The sequence below is a fragment of the Otolemur garnettii genome, unplaced genomic scaffold, assembly GCF_000181295.1.
Source record: "Otolemur garnettii isolate 467f Iridium unplaced genomic scaffold, OtoGar3 scaffold00114, whole genome shotgun sequence".
In the NCBI taxonomy this organism is placed as follows: Eukaryota; Metazoa; Chordata; class Mammalia; order Primates; family Galagidae; genus Otolemur; species Otolemur garnettii.
In genome coordinates, this window is record NW_003852509.1 from 2605886 (window position 1) to 2625941 (window position 20056).

At 39.4% G+C, this 20056-nt stretch overlaps 1 protein-coding gene across 1 annotated transcript in view; it reads left to right on the top strand.

Moving 5' to 3' along the window:
• Positions 1–20056, top strand: part of CSMD1 (CUB and Sushi multiple domains 1) — a 1810668-nt gene that overhangs the window by 898018 nt on the left and 892594 nt on the right. The window contains exon 4 of the mRNA XM_023517585.1: positions 5374–5568. Coding sequence (XP_023373353.1) covers positions 5374–5568 — 195 coding nt within the window. The remainder of the gene's footprint in view (positions 1–5373; positions 5569–20056) is intronic.

A 20056-nucleotide genomic window follows, 5' to 3' on the forward strand; every position in this document is an offset into this window, starting at 1 on the left:
GCTGTGCACTCCTCCATTCACCTCTGTAGGTGTCATTCCCGGCTGTGCACTCCTCCATTCACCTCTGTAGGTGTCATTCCCGGCTGTGCACTCCTTTTATCATTTTCCTTCTGCTCCAGTAACTAATTTTAATACTTTTCGTGGTGTGGAAATGCTGATAAGGAACTTTCAGTTTTTACATGTCTGGAGGTTTTCCCACAAATTGTGCTTTTGAAGGATATTTTTGCTGCATAAACATTTTTAGATTGCCAGTTTTTTTTTTAAAATTCTTTTTGTACTTCATAGATCTTGCTCATGCCTTCTCATTTGCACTGTCTCCAAGGCTTAATCCACCCCACCATGAGGCACCACTCCTCTTCTCTGCTCATAACCCCCACCTACCACCCACTGAGGGATGCTTTTAAGAGTTTTTCTCCTCACTGCATTTGGGCGATTTGATTTTGGTGTGTGTGGGATAGTGCTCCTCTTGTTTCTTCCATTTTAGGTTTATTTCTTTTATCTGTGGGTTCACAGTTTTAATAAATCTAGACTTTTTCTTGTTTTCTTCTTTCTGTTTTCCCCCTTCAAGGACTTCAAAGACCTCAAGAACTTACATATCTGGCTGCTGGGAATTTCCCCAAAGTTCACTGACACTCCGTTCTTTTGTTTTGTCTTATATTATTTAGAAATCCTTTTTTCCCCTTCTGTGGATTATTTTGGCGAGCTTCTGTTGTTATATCTGCATATTCACTAATCTTTTCTCCTGCTATATCTGTTCTGCCTTTAGTTGTGTCCATTTAATTTTTTATCTCAAACATTATAGTTTTCAATTCTTAAATATTTAATCTATGTCTTCATACACCCCCCATGTTTCTAATTAGCAAGTTTAATCATTTTACCTGCTTGAACACATAGAATGCAATTATAATAACAGCTTTAATGTTGCCATATACTTATTCAACATCTCTATTCTTTTCTGGTTCATTTTTGATTAATGAACTTTTCTTTTCATTGTGCATTAGATATTTTTATCCTTTGCTTGCTTGGTGAGTTTTTTTATTAGGAGCCACACAGTATGTGTGTGTGTGCATTATAGATATATAATTTTTATTTTTGTTTTTCAGTGCAGTTAAAATCTTTGAAACATTTTGATCCCCATTGATGCTGCGTTCTAAGGCTGATTGCAGGTTGCATTTACCGCTTTCTGTCACAGTTTTGCAGTGATGTATATTTGGATTAATTTCTATAGTGTTTGGGATGGCAAATGCCCAGATACTCCTTGTTCTCATATAGTGAAGCTAAGAAAATCTCTCATGTAAAGATATAAGACCACGTGAGTGTCAAAATACGGGAGTCAAAATATAAGACCACGTTAATTCCACAATTCATGATAGCAAATATTCTTTATCCTTCTCAGAAGTCACTTTACACAGTGGAAATCATTTTGCAATGGTATTTTTGTGTTCACTTGTCAAAACCTTTGAATTCCTTCCAATTGCTATTCAAAATCTTCTGAAAATATGGTCTAAAGCTTTCAGATGCATTTTTCCATGTTTTTCTGGCTTGTTTTGACTTGGTTGCATGGTGAGCCCCTCAGCATTTCTGCTATGACATAAATTTACCTGGAGAGCTTAAAACTTTAAAAAAATATATAATAGTTTTGCCCTCATTGCTATCAATGGAAATGTCAGAACCCTTTCAAATCCGTTATCAAACAGAGCTCCCCGGAGACATTAGAGATCTGATGGTACTTTATCACCTCCAGCTCTTTTGATGCTGCCAACATTTTCTTAAGAAAAACAGTTTATTGCACGGCTCCCAGGTGGATATTCTGGATCCACCATGTGCAAATCCTACCTCCAGTGCTTGCCAGCAGTGTGGGATAGAAGTTACTTAATTTCCTTGTGTCATAATTTCTCTGTAAAACAGGGATCATAATAGCACTTAGCTGATCTACACTTTAAATATACATAAACCACTTAGAACTGTGTCTCGGACATAGAACATGTATAAGGATTACCCATTATTACAGGAGAGCAGAAATAATGAAGTAGAATGCAGATTACTAAATAAAAAAAACCCTCAGATCTCCTTCTCCTTTACATTCCAATGACAGTCTTAACTCTGATACATTTCTAACAAAAAATTGTTTCTGTCAGTCAGGACAGAAATCTGTATACACTAGAAATGATACTTTTCCCCCAAATGTGCAAGGTGCTTTAGAATTGGGAAAATAACGTGAAGGTTACTGACATATATGGAGCACGTAATCTGTACCAACTGCCCTGCTAAGTGTTTTACGTGAATTGTGTCATTGATGTTTTACAACTAACCCATGATTCATTTTCCTTCCTCTTTTGAAGACAGGGAAATTGAGACTGAAGTAATTTGTCTGACATTATACAATTGATTTCTCAGCCAGAAACACAAGCATGACACCACAAACCACTGTTCTATATACTTCTCTATAAATGCCAGCTGCAATTACTTTCCCGTATGAAAATCATCTTTCCATTCCGACTTGGCTAAACCTTGCCCTTATTTACCCGTCAATCTACTTAAAACTCATTTCCTTTCTGAATTTTCACCAAGCACCTGCTGCTTCTCGTGGCAATGGTATTTATAAGTCAGTTCTCCCCCACCCCACAATAACACCACTTTGGAAATGGAAGGCATTAAAGAACTGCAGCCTACGGAGAAATCCTCCTGACTTTTGTCCTGGAGATGCTGCCTCAGCAGCCTCTTGTTTTAAAGATTAGCCGGGAGTCAGAGAGTTGGCAGAGAGAATAAATGTCAGGTTTCAAGATTTAAAAATCCGACTGTGAGTGTTCCTGAAAATTATATAACCAGATTTGTCTGATCCTTCCCAAATCCAGGAGAGGTAGTGGGGCTAGGAACTTTTAGTAGCAAATAGTCCCAAAGCAAACACATTCACCGTTGTTGGTTTACGTATCCAGTGCCGCATGTCATGTGGATGTTTGAAGTTCTATTTCCTTAAGCCGCCAGGAGACTACAGGAAAGGCAACGTGTAAACAAGGAGTCTGACAGCAACCCTAAGGGACCCAGTTTTCAAATAAATGTGCCTAATGAAATCCCATTGATTGTACACATGCTCTTAAAACCGCGACTACTCTTCTGATAAACCTCAAACTTATTTTTTTGACAGCCCTTTGTTTCATTTAGTAATGAATATTAATGCTGTATTTTATTGTAGGGTCACATTTTCCCTTCTCTTTTGGAAAGATAGTTAATACAGCAGCCGTTTAATCATTTATACAGGTGGGTCGAAGATTTGTGATATCCCAATTGGGTCACTGAATTGAGACCATATGTACTTGCCAAATTAAAAGGGGTTACAGAGGGAATTTTCCTGTGCATAATTAGAATGGCAGCCTGCATTCCAGTCCCTGGGGTACAAGCTTGGCTTCCCAAGGCCCAGTGGAATCCTGCCAGGAGAGGAAACAACTGTGCCCAGAGCTCCTTTCAAGAAATCTTTTCACATCACCAACTGTCTGCACTGGGTGCAGAATTCCCAGCACCTAAATAAAAATTTCTTTCTTGAGCATCTATGGGAAAGAGTGCAAATCGCTCAAGAATGAATTCAAGAGAATTAAAAGTAGAGTTCAAGTCAATTCAATACGTATTTACTAAATACTTGATGTGTACTGGTCACTGTGGGTGACACAAAAGGACATTCACAACCTCGGGGAAACTGCTCAAAAATGTAGTCAAAATGAAATGGGCAGAAATGACATCGGGTTGAGTTTATTTTAAGTTAGTTTTTCTCAGGCATGGGATTTTCATATGTTGGCAGTTTTTTAATTTAATTTTGTTATTATTTTTTTCCTTGCAGTTTGGCTGGGGCCGGGTTTGAACCCACCACCCTCGGTATATGGGGCCGGTGCCCTACTCACTGAGCCACAGACGCTGCCCCATATGTTGGCAGTTTTTATGTATCTGAGCCACAAGTGTTTGCATAGACCTACAATCACCTCCAGTTATTTTTTATAATTTATAAGCATTTTAGTAATTTTTAGATGAAATTGCTGATGATCTTATAAAATTATGCACTTTTTTTGTTATTTGCAGCTAGAAAAAATGTTCCAATTCTCAATTATTTCTATTTACTGGTTACATTGTTCACATTAGAATTTTAACAAGAATGTTTTTTAAAGAAAATTGGTTCCAAACAATTTAAAAAGTTAAGAAAATTGGTTCAAAATAAAAATCTTCAATTCCTAAATTATGAATTTATAGCTCTGGGCTACTAGCCTATGTAACTTTAAACTTTAAAGGGCAGTTTGAATCACTTTTCCCCAATTGCTGAGATTTCCTTTAGGCCTCTGCTACTTACTTACCTCTTTTACTAAGTGTGATAAAGTGACTAAATTGTAGATTATTAACTGGTTCAATGTTTCCAAAATGAATTTTGTCTGATTAATTTTTGGAAAACATTTGCTTTACTATTCCCACCAAGCTTAGGAGCCATGTGACTTAGTTATTATAGTTATAAATATATCTAGGGTAATGTGTGATCTATCTTATATTATCAAGTACTACGTACTGTATATAATTGCTTGTGCAGGTGTCTGTATGACAGGAGGTTTGCTTACACAGCGTCCCCACACACAGTGAAGTAATGTTTTGTGCTGTTGTCCGTGTCGACTGTGATGTCATTAGGCACTGGGAGCTTTTCAGCACCACTCTAACCTCATGGAACCCTGTCATGGCACACGAGGTTCATTTTGTTGACAAAGACACCGTTATGCCGCATGTGACTGTACATCAGTGATCCTTGTGCACAGGGGTCGATCATTATCTGTGCCACAGCTAATTTGTTTTCAATTTCTTGCTGTTTTTGACAGAAAAATGTACAGAAAAGTTGTGTAGGTTAAGTTCAATTTTCTTTAGTGTTTGTCCATCAAACATTGAAGATTGAATAACATCAGTATCAGGCCCTGTCCTGGTCCTGGAGGCAGAGGGATAAATATGGCTTGAGCATTCACTCAGGCTGTGTTTCTGACACCACGTTTTCAGATCTCTGCATCCTGCTGTACGATCTGGCTGACCACTGCGTGGGGACATAGAATCTCCCCACTAGAAAACATAGTCCAGACATTATCAGGAACACTGACTCTGAGCAGAACTGTGGTTGTCTCACTTAACATGACGAGTTTATTCATACCTCATAATCACATTTTATAAAAGCTCCACGTTGCAGATATTCTGGAACTGGAAGGCATCTTCTCAGTTTCGTTATTAGGCGCAATTGAAAAGGACATGTACAGATTTCATAATTTTTGAAGCTCAGAAGTGATGCCTATTTTGTGATATAAATGGATCGCAACAGAAAAGTTAACTTTTTTCCTCTCACTTCTCTTTTCCTTCCAACAGTTTTACCTAGCCACACGTGTGGGAACCCTGGAGAAATAGTGAAAGGCGTCCTCCACGGAACAAGATTCAACATAGGAGACAAAATCCGGTACACCTGCCTCTCGGGCTACGTCTTGGAAGGTCACGCCATCCTGACTTGCATCGTCAGCCCCGGGAACGGTGCATCGTGGGACTTCCCGGCTCCTTTTTGCAGAGGTAGCGTATGGCCGCCAGGTGCTGCTGTGCTGGCACCTGCGCCAGGGAAACAGCTTGGGGCTGATGGTGCAAACGTTTCCCCATTTGTACATGAGAACGTGTTGGGCGTGGTCTTGTTTCACTCATCTGTTCCCCAAAGTAATATTATGGATTATGTAAGAACCATGACTGGCCCTGTGGACTCAGTGAGGAGTTTGAGCCTTATCTTGTCTCCCCAGTATCCCAAATTTTCCTCATTCTACTTCACCGGCTTTATGGACTCCTGACGATTTTGATCACCTCTCGTCATAGGTGCGATGTGGATGTGTGTCTTTCATGATTTGATAGGTCCTTTTTAATCCTTGTCAAACATTACAAATCACCTTTGGTAATTCAATGTTTATTTTTTGAGAATACTTTCCACACTCGTAGGCCTCTGAAATGAGGTGCTTGCGACCTGGGCCCTGTTCCAAGGGTTCACCATCGGGACTCAGAGCGAGGTTAGAATTCCTTCACCAGAAGTAACACTGTATTCAAATTGTTCCTCTATCCTAGAGAAATTCTAGGGTGACTATTTCCTACTACAAGCATCCATTATTCTTCCTTAAATGCTCATTTCCTCTGCATCTTGCTAAAATCTGTTATATTTCTCTTCATGCTTTCTTCTTGCTATAAGTATTCTTTATCTTGCAGTTTTCAAAACAGTGGTGTCCACCAAGTTCACGGCTATGTCCCAATTCCCTTGTTTCTATGAACTCCTGTGTCCTAATTGGCCATATTCAAGGTCACAGCAGGACTGCTACTTGGACATCCTAAATACATCCTTTCTTTTCTTCCTTATTCCTACCCATTCCTACCTCTGTTTCTGTTTCATTCCCATCCCCTCTGGATAGAATATAAGTTGAGTCTGGCTTTGTCCTCTACATTATTTCTTGAAACCTTTGGATCTCAAGATGTGCCAATTTTTTTTCACTTCAAATTGTATTTCACACATCCCTTTTCCCTCCCACTCTACTATTCCAGATATTTTTTTTCCCATCTCACTTAGACTGACTTCAGGTTTTCTAACGGGCTCTGTGTCTAGACTCCTGGCCACCATCCTACATTCTGCTCCCAAATTATACTACCAAGATACTCCTCTTATTATAATCTTTCTTCTCTCAGCCAGACGACTTCAATGACTCAGCAAGAATGAAGTGCAAACCTTCCACCTTAGCTATCAATTAACCCCATAACCTGGCTCTGACTGAGTTGCACAGTTCCATCAGCGAGTGTGCCGGACACAAATTGTAAGCATCACTCTGGAGCACAGGGCTGTGCTGAGGCCGCCCTGCCCTGGCTCGCCTGCAACTGTGAGCTTCTGGGTTCCTGGACATCATTCTGCCAGCTTGAAGTCTGCCCTAGTGACACCAGGGGCATCAGAAAGCACTGCAAAGCAGGTTCTCAGTTTTTTTCTTTTATCCAAAGAGCTGCCTTCCCAGCCCCCTATTCCAGGCCACACCCCAGGCATTTGCTGTCATTAGTCTTACTAGCAGATTCCCCTTTTATCTGCTGATGGACATAAATCTTACCTGTTTATCAAGTTCAGACTTAAGTCCAAATTTCAGATATCTGTTGCCATTGCAACTCAGTTTTAAGCTTTCTTTATGGAGGGAGCCCTTCTGTCTAGAGCATTTATTTGTATTCACATTTCATATTTTAACCCCATGTCTTCGTGACGCTGGTCCAGCCAGTCTGTGATTTCCCAGGAGAAGATCATATGGCGCCGTTGAGGCAGGGAGGTGTCTGTATTCTTAGCCTAATCCATCAACACTTCTCTTCACTTCTGTAACACTTTTCTGCTTATCCTTGCCCCAGTGTTTTTTTTTTTTTTCCCTTAATTGGAGGGTCTTTACTACTTCCACAATTATTTGGAGAGTTAAAGTTGGCACAACAATCATCTTTTCTGTTCCATCACCATTTTTTAAAAAATTTTAACTGGGGTGATGCCTGTGGCTCAAAAGGGTAGGGCACCGGCCCCATATGCCAGAGGTGGCAGGTTCAAATCCAGCCCCAGCTAAAAAAAAAAATATATATATATATATATATATTCTCAACTAGAGCAGTTGATTTGTTATAACAAATATTTTTCTTCTATATTGTAGATTATTAAATTTACATTTGCATTTTTCTTTCTCAATACTTGAAGTCTAATATGACTTCAAAAGTCAATAAATTAGATATAATTAATTTATGAAAAAAATTTGAAAGACACAACAAAAATTCTCATTGATTTGGGTACCCGGATCATAAAGAATAATTGGTTCAATTCTTATAAATGTGCATAAATTTCCATGAAAGACATACATTTCAGCAACCTGGAGGTGAGATAATTTTTAAAAAATGAAATAAGCATATTTTCTGCTTTCCCAAAGTTCCAGTTATTTAGGTCCAGAAACTGCTTGAGGAGTCATCTTAACATGGAGGCTAACAGTAACAATACCACATTATTTTACAATGACCTTTTGCCAGTATTATAAAAACTTACATTTTTTTCAGACTGTCAGTATTTCACCTGAAAACAACCCCTAACACCATAGGATATGTGTGTCGGATATATAGCTATGTGTTGCTCTTTAAAGAAATACTGTATCATTATGCAGTTAACATAATATAAAACAAAATGGGGGATGAGTCAGCTTTGCATAAAACGGTCTAACTTAAACAGAAGAGAAGTATCAACTTGACTTCTCTTCAAGAACGAGAGCTCAGATTTATTTTTTCTGCAGGTATCATCTTTCACTTTTTTCTCACTTATTCTTGATATTTTCAACTTACTATCTTTATCTTCCTTAATTTCACTTTATTCACTAAACATTATTGTATCATCTCTGCTAGCCCTGAAAGGATTCACTGTTTTGTTATGTACAGGTATGATGTCTGTCTCAGGAAGAAAAATGCAAAAAAGGCAAAGAAAGAAAAAGGATAGTTTCAAAAAAGACGCTTTCAGGTCATCATTAAAATGCCTTCTTAATTTGCTTTATGTTTCTTCTGCTTTATTGTTAAATCATAAATTATTAAACCAGAATGTCAGGGGCCAGGATAGTTCATAAACTACTTAGAGCTACAGGATCCAGGAGGAAAAGAAAGTATCAAACCCAAAGGGAAAGGTATTCTTCTAGAATGGAAAATTCAAAAGGCCGGCCACTGCCTCTTGAGATCAGTGTTGACTTGGAGATTGGTTTCTCTGCATCTGGCGCTCGATCAAGGTCGCTCACCTGCTCCGTCTGGTTGGCCGAGGAAGGAAAGGGTCTGGGTTGTCACAGCAAGGTCCTCCACACAGGGGTGCTCTTCCTGGAACGTCTCTCCTTTTGGTTAGACTTCAGCCATGAGGCCACTTTTCACTGCAGATAAAGCCTTCCAGGAAAGGGAACCGTTGGTGAACTCAGAAAGAAGCAAAAACAGATTGGTGAACGACAGGCACATTTGTGTCACAATTGTCTTTTATTTGTCCTGAAATTTTGAATTATCTTTATTTTCCTCTGACGATTAATAAAACTTTTGCTTTTATCACAACAATCCAGATATCTTCTCCTTGTTTAACTATTCAAATTCTTGCTATGAATGGAGCCCGAGCTGCTTTCTGAAGGTCATGGACTTACTTCTATTACTCAGCATTAATTACTTGATATTTGGAAAGTGGTCATTTTCCTGTCATTCCTGAAGTTTCCTTGGCATGTTGTCCCTTCCCCTGACCCTGTTTTCCCCAAATCTTCCATCTGCCTCTTCCTGCCCCCCCCAATGGTTTCTAGGCCAAAGCAGTGCCTTGGAGACCTCCCTAACTAGCCCACTCAGTCTGAACACAAATTCCTAAACAGTCTTCGTTTCTCTTAGGTCTATGATCTATTTTGTTTCTTTAAAACACTAATTTCAAAATCCAATTTTTTAAACAGTAATGCTACACTTCAATGTGAAACATCTACAGTTCAAATTCTCATCAGCCCCGTATGCTCATGGCCACTGTACTGGACAGCTCAGATTCAACACGTGGAGGAATTTTAATTATTTTCCTCTAAACTCATTGTCAGTTTGTGTAGAGCTATGATGCTTAGAATGGGTTTAATTTCCACTTACGATATAGAGTTTAATGTACAGATGTAGTTTAATAACAAAGATTGATAAGAAAAATGGGCTTAAATCCACGACTCTATTCCAGAATATGACTGGAATTTTATCTAAATAGGATCAGAGAGAAGAGTCTTTTTTAAATCAGTTTAGACAAAAGATAAGAGTGAGATAGCTCTTGATTAATCCAATTAGTTTTCTCAAAAGAAATCTCATTTAAAGCCCATCTTAGTTTTAGAAGAAAGGACATCAGGATCTGATGAAAGAAGATCACTAAAGACTAAAAAAGATGGAGATGTGCTGGGGAGGGAGCAGGGAGGTGGGAGAGCTCTGTGCATGGGCACCTGAAGAGTCAGCAAAGCATAAAGTGGAGTGGGGGAGGTGGGGGCTGTTACTGTCAGCAAGTCAGGGGCCTTTTCAGACTTGGTCTTTACCATGCACACTCCTGACCTCAGGCATTCACGTGACCCGAAAGTGGTGACATGTACCTGCAGCACCTGTGCATGGATGATCCATAGAGAAAGAAAGAAAATATTTTAAGGAAATGTCATTCTCGGCATCAGTTTGAAGTTTAGGTGAAATGCTGCACTTTGCAAAGCCTTGAACACACTCAGAAGCCAAGCAAGCGTAAGTCAAGTTCAAGGGTAGCACCTTGGTCAGCAGCTCTGTGGAGCTGCCCAGGCCAATGCCCACTCCACCCATCAGGTGTTCTGTCTTTGGTCAATTTATTTAATGTCTCTGGTCTCAGTTCTTACCTGTGAGTTAACTCAGGCAAAATGCGGAGCAAGGAGCCTGACACATGCAGAAATTCTAAAATACCAGTAAATATAATGACTGTTTCCAGCTCCCCACTCATCTAATCCTGAAAGCATCTTTTTTTTTTTTTATTGTTGGGGATTCATTTAGGGTACAAGAAACCAGGTTATACTGACTGCATTTGTTAGGTGAAGTCCCTCTTAAAATTGTGGCTTGCCCCCAAAAGGTGTGTCACACCCCAAGACCCCACCTCCCTCCCTCCTCCCTTCTCTGGGCTCTTTCTTTCCACCACCCCTCCTCCTGACAGTGGAACTAAGTGCTGTCACCAAATGGTAAACAATGTGAACTACGTATTGTAGTTACTGGTATCACTGAAGTAAAGAGATTTTAGAAATCATTAACATTCTTTGAGATAAAAAATTACAAGGCTAAAGATAAATTGAATATGTAGAGACTCAGGCAAAAAGCAAAGTAGGTGCCTAATGAAAGGTGAGTCTGTGTTGGAATGGGTCATTTTATTTTACATGCCACTATTTGGACTGAAATCCTGAGACAAAATTATATGCACAATATGTAAATGTATGCAAATATGCATATGAATAACAACACCTCCTGTAGACATATAGATTTAGCAAAAATCCAGATATAGATAATTTCTACCAAATGGAGTAGCACCTATATTAAAGTGATATAAATTACAGCTTAGTCACAATTGCGGATTTTGAGAAAAAAGCATAAGGAATAAACATAAAGCAAGCAAATGGCAGACACTGTATATATGCACTAATATATTCTTGCTGTTAATTTCACAGTAACCCTCCAAGTTACATATTATCATTATTCCTGTTACGTAGAGAAGGAGTCTCAGGTGCAGAGTAATGAAGTGATTCTGCCACACAGGGTATGTGGGAGGAGGGGGAAGCTACCCAGGAAACACAGTTGCCTCTGTAACTTATTACCTGTTCCCTTCTTATTTATGGAAACTGTGAGTACCTTTAAAATACCCTAACTTAGAACTGGGAAACAAACAACTTCTGAACTTAAATCAGAGAAACATTTTCTTCTTGAGAAATGCGTGCTTGAACCCTGAAGCATCTGGGGAGGGATTCAAGGAGAGGCAGAGAGAAGGCTGGCTGCCTGGAGACGCTGCACCATCAGGACGGAAGCATATGCCAGGGCTCCACCTGCAGAGGTGGATGTCCTGCTCCCCCTTCCCTCCCTGGGCTCCACCTGCAGAGGTGGACGTCCTGCTCCCTCTCACCCCCCTCCCTCCCTGGGCTCCACCTGCAGAGGTGGACGTCCTGCTCCCCCCTCCCTCCCTGGGCTCCACCTGCAGAGGTGGACGTCCTGCTCCCCCCTCCCTCCCTGGGCTCCACCTGCAGAGGTGGACGTCCTGCTCCTCCCTCCCTCCCTGGGCTCCACCTTCAGAGGTGGACATCCTTCTTCCTCTCTCCCTGGGCTCTACCTGCAGAGGTGGGCATCCTGCTCCCTCCCTCCATCTGCCCCAGTGCAGGTGTCCATTGTTGACACACCTGCAGGCTGCTTGGGGATTGTGTGCCTTGAAAGGAGAAGAATGATGGCAGCAAGAGGAAATCTCAGCTGATTCTGTGGCTGCAAATGGTTTAAGGTGATCATTGACTCAAATGGAGCCAGTGATAATCCTGAAGCCCATAAGCCCCGTGGTGAAGTCCTAAAAGATCAAAATCCCCAAAATATACTTCTATGAAAGAATTTTAAAAATATGTAAATGATATTCATTTCCATTTTAGAAGAAAATTTAGAAAGAAAATGACAACACCTCACAGGCCACTTTACACACCGAAATAGGCTATAATAACATGCAGATTTTTGCTGGAATAAAGACTCAAGTTTACTAAGGACAGTTGCACAGGTAAAAGATATATCAGCAGATGGACAATATTCATAAAGAAGTCGGTAATAAAGAAAGGTGTATAAACACATTTCACTGTGTGCTTTATCCCTGGGCTCAGCTGAAATACCATGATGAACAACTTGAGTCTTTTGATGAAATCTCCTGAAGAACTGGAACAAGATGAGGTAGCCAGAGTCACGACTGCCAGTCAGTATAACAATGGAAGCCCCAGCCGGAGCAGTCAGGCGAGACAGAGAAGGAAGGGGCAGCCGGCAGGGCAAAACTATCCCTGTATGCTCCTGATACAATATTATATCTAGAAAACCCTAAAGATTCCAGCAAATGCCTCCCATAATTGACAAATAAATTCAATAAAAGTCTTAGGTTACCAAATTGTTGATATCAATCAAAAACCACAGTGGGAAACCACAGGATATGCTATTGCCCCCAAACCCCAACTCTCAAGAAATTTTATCTTTCACAGATACATAAAGAGGACATCTCTTTATTTATTGAGGAAGGTGCACACACAGCATTCACACACAGAGTGAACATTCTGATACTACAGAACTGTGGAGTCAAATTTTGAAAAAAAAATTGTATAAAATATTATACTTAGAATTCTCTAAAAGTCTCTATACATTTTATACTCCAGATATTGGAAATGATGTAAAGATGAAATACATAGCATCATAGCATAGCGAATAGTAAAAATCAGTTCTGACAATTGAAGTGGAAGAAAAAAAAGAATATGAAAAAAGAAAACAAACAATAAATCCCCCCAAATGGAAAGAAAATTGGGCCTATGAGAAAATACCTTGCAGGGATAGATTTTGGGCAATTGCACAGAGGCTGTCTCTAGAGCTGGGCCAATTCCCTGACCTTTAACCAGGACAGAATTCCTGAGCCACCAGGAACACCGCGGGATCTCTGCAGGAGGTGGCTCTCCTTAGAGAGAATGTTACATTCTGTTTCCACACAATGCTGCTCTTTCTCAAATTCTTCTGTGATTTCTGATTATGATTTTCAAGAGTTTAGGCATTAAGGATTATAGGCAGTAGGAATTTAGACTTTCTCGATCTGATCTTTCATGATTTCAACATTTGGGATTGTGGTGTGCTCAATTGTGTCTTTTGGTTAACATCCAAACCTGGCTACAATCCCTGCCTTGGTCCTTTGATGGATATGACTAACAGTGGCCTTATATGTATCCAATGATAAACTTCAGGTATAAACTTAGTTCAAGGGAGCTTTTAACCCAAAGAGGGCTATTTAGCTTCAGGCCCGTTCAAGGTCAATATTTGTACTTAGATTCTGCAAATGAAAAATCAAGTTCCCCGAGAGGTTAGGGATGTCAAGTCCAAGGCTTAAAAGAATAGAACTGGGTGGTGAACAGCCAGTTCTGACTATGTGCTTTTCACATTCACCTCCGAATGCTACTGTCTTTGGACAGTTGAAGGCAGATTTGATTGTTGTTTGCTTGTGTTTTGTTTTAAAGTATGATCTGTAAATCAAAGCAAAGTACCTAGCATGTGAATCATAAAGAAAGCAGCTTACTGAATACATTTCTACCCTTGTTTTTGTCTAAATACAAACATTTTAGATAAACATTCCCCTGAATGTGTCAAAACATATTTCACTATTACGTAATGGTTTCAGACAACATAGGAAGTGGCAGCTACTGTTTTTGTTTTGGAGTTAAACTGATTTTATCTATTGTAGGCAGTTGTGTTTTCTTACAAGAATGAATGATATTTGGCAAGCAAAAATGCCACAAAACAACCAGTAGAAGTGTCGGCGATAGCTTTAATAAAACATGCTGAATAATGCATGCCCATGTTTCATTTAGTGGTGTCTGAAGCTGTGGCTTCCTTTAATGGAGGAGTCTTCCGTAACGTGGCTGGGAATGGCAGTATGACATTTGCTGATTCTTTATGAAAAGTCAGTCAAGGCTGTTTAATTGCAGACATTCTGCTGCTTGCGAGGCAAGCAGAGAGTGGGGAAGATGTAGCCGGAGGGAGGAGAAGGAAGACAAGTCATGCCTTTTATGGGTGTCTATAAATTCTGAGGTATTTAAAACACAGCTGTGTGTTATCAGTTATGTTACAGAAGTAGCATTGTAAAAAGTGAATCTTAAATGATCTGTCATGTCAGGACCAGGCAAGGCAAAGTAAGATTGAATGGGACAGTCTTTGCATAAGAAAATTAGCTTTAAATCAAGTTTGAGTGGTTTTACACAATGTAGTTTTAAGCACTTTTCTTGCATACGTTGGAATAAGCAAGTCCAATGTAAATCCTACCAACATTTCAAGAAGAGAACCATTGAGAAAAATATATCAAACTTAAATTGCAGTGAATGTGGTCTGCGAGCTTTGAATCTTCTTCCCTGCGTGCCAGGCTTTCTGCTAAGCACTCAGTTCTCACCATCTCATTCCCATTCCCTGCAATTCTAACAAGTTTTAAAAATAATCATCATAAGTGCGTCTGTCAAACTTTGCAGTATTTTCTCATTGTTTTATTCCATGAGGTCATAGGGCTATATAAAGAGGAGTTTGTCTAGAGCCAAAATAAATACCTGCCCAGGCAAACCCCCTTCCTGGTGACGGGCGGCCGTGTGAAGTGTTTACTAGCAAGGACTTTGTTGTTCCAGTTCCAGCTTCATCACTTACAAGCTGACACATCTTGGACAAGCTATTTTCCTGCAAAGCCTAGGGTTCTGAGCCTGTGAAATTGGACTGATATTACTTTTAATCTCACAGGACTGGTATAGATTAATTGAGATGGTCAAAGTGCTCAGTACCAGTAACTGCTGTTAGGATCACATCACGGTCTCTGAAAAGCTAGAACAGAGGGGATAGAGATCACAAAGCTGACTCAACCTCTAAAAAACATTTTCCAGGGCTGACGCCATGGCATATACCATTTCCATTCTCCTTTATAAGATTAGTATTAAATCACACATATTTCAAATTTTGTTGACATAATTGGATTCTCAATATTGTACTAATGATTAGCTATCTCTCTCCCTGTAATTAACATAATGAGTGTTTTCAGTGTTTACTTTCACACATAATGCTGTAATTAGTGTCTCTGTACATATAGCATTGCTTTTGTTTCCTCTGTTTAATCATTTCCTAAGGATAAAACTCTAGGAACATTATTTATGCATCGCAAACTTAATGAATTTCTAATGCCACAGGAGTTTTACCAAAATTACCATAGGTTTTGATATTAACAGTGGTCTTCAACTTGCTGGGAGTTTGGTGGCATTAAAATAATGCTCCAAAGTTGCTTTAATCGCTTTTTGATTTCCAGTAGAAACCAATATCCTCCCCTGTACCTTCTCAGTGTTTGTGTCCCTCCCTTTCTTCTTTCATGATCTCTAAATCTAGGGAACTCAAGTGGGATGAGACCAATGAAAGGATTACTGTAGTTGGGAAACAAAGAGGGGGAGAGGCTGAATTTTGGGCCCTGCGTCAAGGATTGGAAGGTGGAATGGAAGAGAGAATCAGCTAATCAGAGTAGAGAAAGTCACAAGCGTAGTGTCTAGGAAGACTCGTGAATACAATGGCATAAAATCATACACAGCTAGCCCCCCTCGGCCACTCTTCTGCCTCTGTAGATTCAACCACCCATCTCTGTGTAGAAAATATCTTTTAAAAATCCAGAGAATGTTCTCTTGTTGCCGATGTAGACTATGTTGTTAGTCCTAGGATGGCTGTGTCTGCAATGACCCTGAACAGATGTTTTGTTTTGATTTGTTTTTCCCTCATTGTCATTCCCTAAATAATACAGTAGAACAACTGTTTTCATGACATTTTCCTTGTATTAGGTACTGTAAATAACCTAGAAATGACTTAAAGTGTAGGGGAGGATATGCTTAGGTTACATGAAAGTACTACGCCCTTTTATATCAGGGATATAAGCATGGCAAATTTGGGATCCATAGGTGTCCTGTACCTAACACTTCATGGGCACCAAAGGATGAATGTACTTACTCTCCTTATACCAGTGTAATTTCTCTGGTCTTGATACTGTCCCGGAACAGTGAAGAATGTAACCACGGACGGAACATAAGAGGAGGGTGTGCAGGACAACACTGGACTAGCTTTGTACGTTCTTGTGAATGTTCAGAAAGTATGATGGTGAAAATGCCCCAGAGATGAGGAAAGGGCAAGTGCCCAGTGTTGTTGAGAGCTTGATGTGGAGCCAAAAGAAAGGTTTAAAAATGGGCTATGGGAGCAAATTATTATCTGAGCAGACTCCAGAGACGAGGTCCTTAGGGAAATCAGAAGACACCCAGATTTCCATAAAAGGGAGATGGATGGGAACCAGCTCAGAAATCACTGAGGTGTAGGAAATTTTGAGTTTCAGAGAACATAGTGGAGAGAGTTCAAAAACTTGGGAAGAATGTGATGAAGGGGTCAGAAAAAGAGATGTGTTTATTTTCAACAGGGTGATAAAGGGGGACCCAGGAGACAAGAGTTCCTTGCAGTGACTGTTGTAAACCAGGATAAGGATTTTCAAGGAACTCGTCCTAAGTGTCTCAGGCATACATTAAGTGGTGGCCAGTGTACGAGAGCAGGAGAAAGAGGATGGGGCAGGGGGGCCATGTCCTGGGCCCCTTTCATCCCAGTCCCTCAAGAAGTGGACTCCTGGTGAGGATGACCACATCTTGACCCCCAACATGGAGACCTCTCCATCCTGGAGTGGCCACTTCTCTCCCTTGAAAGAAGACTTTGGCAGAGGGTCTTTAAAAGTTATGGTAAAATGCTCCAAAATAATCTAATGAACTATAAATGAGTGACCACTGTATACCATCACAAAGAAAATAATAACACCTGTTTTTCATGGAGCTGTTGATATTTGCCTGCATTAGACTAAGTGTGTTACAGTGATTAATTCATTGCCCTCCCCATGAATGGTTACCATTTTAACTTCCATTTTGTAGAAGACCAAACTGAGACATAGTTAAGGTAAAAACTTCCCCAAAAGTTCATAAAGGTCCATCACCTTGACAATGTGACTTCAGAGTTTTTGCTGATGCCCATGTGAACACGTAATCAGGACAAGACCTCCCAGCATTACAAACTGAACATGATGTTACATGTCCTATATTTCTTATTTACTTTCTGGATATTTGTTCTTACAATTTTACAATTATATTTCCATTTTATACCCTGCATTTTATAAATATAATATTGTAGCTTAGGAATTCACTGAAGCAATATTATTAGTATGAATGTTGTGTGAAGATGCTGGATGAGCACAGGATGTGGCTGCATCAGACTTTATTTAATGACTTATCTGTCATTGCATATTTTCAATTTTTCTTTATGATAAATATGGCAGAGTTTGTCTCTAAATAATGTTTTATTCTGTGTTTCGATGTTATGTCTATAAAATGTATTCCTAGCAACATTTATACCCAAGCAAGGAATACAACAATTTCAGAGTTGAGAATAGAACTTTTAAAAGTTTGAAATTATGTGATGGAAAATAGAAATAAGTTTACTCTGATGTCTGCTTCAATTTGGAAATATTTCCCCTTTATAGAAATCAGTAGATTAAAATGCACTTTTTATTAAAAACCTTATCTTTGTGAGAATAGGCCACATCACATAATCCCAAAGCTGCAAATGCTGTTGTGGATGTGGAGAGAGGGAACACTTTTACACTGCTGGTGGGACTTCAAACTAATATAACCCCTATGGAAAGAAGTTTGAAGAACCTTCAAATAACTAAAAGTAAACCTTCCATTTGATACTGTGATCCTACTCCTAGGTATCTATGAAGAAGAAAAAAAATTATTTTATCATAAGGACATTCACACTAGAATTTTTATTGTAGCTCAATTCACAATCACCAAGACTTGGGAATCAACCCAAGTGCCCATCAACACATGAATGGATTAGTAAACTGTACCACATATATATGCCATGGAATACTATTCTGCCATAAAAAGGGAGAGACTTTATAGCTTTTGTATTTACCTATATGGAGCACATTCTTTTACTATCACAAAAACAGAAAAGCAAGAATCCAATGTTCTCAATACTAATATGAAACCAATATGTATTTAGGTAGATTGGTTTACTTAAAAAGTTACTTTTGCTTTAATAATATTCTTTTCTGTTTAGTTGAAATAACACATTATTTCAGGTAATACATTGTATCGTACTGTACTGTTTCATATCACTTCATACTTCATACTTCATTTTGTATCTTCTATGAGCTCTTTCTAAATTAATATTTTCCAAATTTCTACTCAGTTATTCCAATATGCTTTTTAAAATGATGCCTCTTCTCTCATCAGTTGTCATGAGCATTTTCATGTGCTAAATTTGGGCCCTTGTAACTCTCTAACTGTGAGGATGAAAGTTTCCATTTCTACTCAAAAAGTCTTCATCACTTAGGAATATGTCAGAGAAATAAAATTAAATATCATACCAACCACACTAGAAGATAGCTTCAAAAATAAATATTATGTAAAAAAACAAACAATTATTTTTTTCCTGGGTAAAACATGCTTAGAAAACTGTTTCCTCTGTTGATTACTTACAAAATTGTCCAACATATAAATCTACATATATCTAAAAATAAAACTAATTTATTTCAAAAAACATTTTGTTCAAGTACAGAAGTGATGGTGCCCTTCCTCAAATGCAAGTGTGCAGAGGTGTAAACTCTTAGAGCTTAGAAAGTAAAGTATTGGCTCGGCACCTGTGGCTCAAGTGGCTAAGGTGCCAGCCACGTACACCCAAGGTGGTGGGTTCGAATCCCCAGCCCAGGCCCGCCAAACAACAATGATGGCTGCAACCAAAAAATAGCCGGGCGTTGTGGTGGGCGCCTGTGGTTCCAGCTACTTGGGAGGCGGAAGCAGGAGACTCGCTTGAGCCCAGGAGTTGGAGGTTGCTGTGGGCTGAAATGCCACGGCACTCTATCCAGGGGGACAGCTTGAATCTCCTGTCTCAAAAAAAAAAAAAAAAAAAAAAAAAAAAAGAAAGTAAAGTATTGTTAAAAACAACAAAGAAATTAAGAGCTAAAAATTTCTGTCACAGAAATATTTGTACCACTATTGCAGCTATTTTCAAACCCATACTTTTCTTCACCTCACTCTGTATTAAAGACAATTTTTTGTAATTTAAGTTTTTTATCCAATGAATGGCATGAAGTACTTTTGTTTGCTTACCTTGTATCCTTAGTACTGAAAGAAATTATCAGTCAGGTTATCTTGATAGTATTCTGCACTACTTTATGTGAAGTGCTGCATAAAGAATTCTAATACATCTTGCCTATATTTAGCCTGACATGATTCTGACTATAACTCATTTTTAAATGTTCTCTGTGCATTAAAGTGTCTAACAAAGAAAACATAATAGTGATTGTATGTTGAGGAGAAATTTTTCACCCTCACCCCCACCCCCACCCCCCCGCCAGACATTGTCAACTTTTTCTGATTTTTCTGCCTCATGGTATTTATTTGCTATCCTTTTTGTCTTATTTCTATCATCTGTTTCTTTCCTTTAGAGTAGAGACCTTCCTTTAGGGGGCGCTGCTTTGTCTCCTCTGGACTTCCTGACAGAGTAGAGACCTTGGTTTAGGGGACACTGCTGCTTCTCCTTTGGATCTTCCTGACAGAGTAGAGACCTTCCTTTAGGGGGTGCTGCTAGGTCTCCTCTGGAACTTCCTGACAGAGTAGAGAACTTCCTTTAGGGGGAGCTGCTTTGTCTCCTCTGGATCTTCCTGACAGAGTAGAGACCTTCCTTTAGGGGG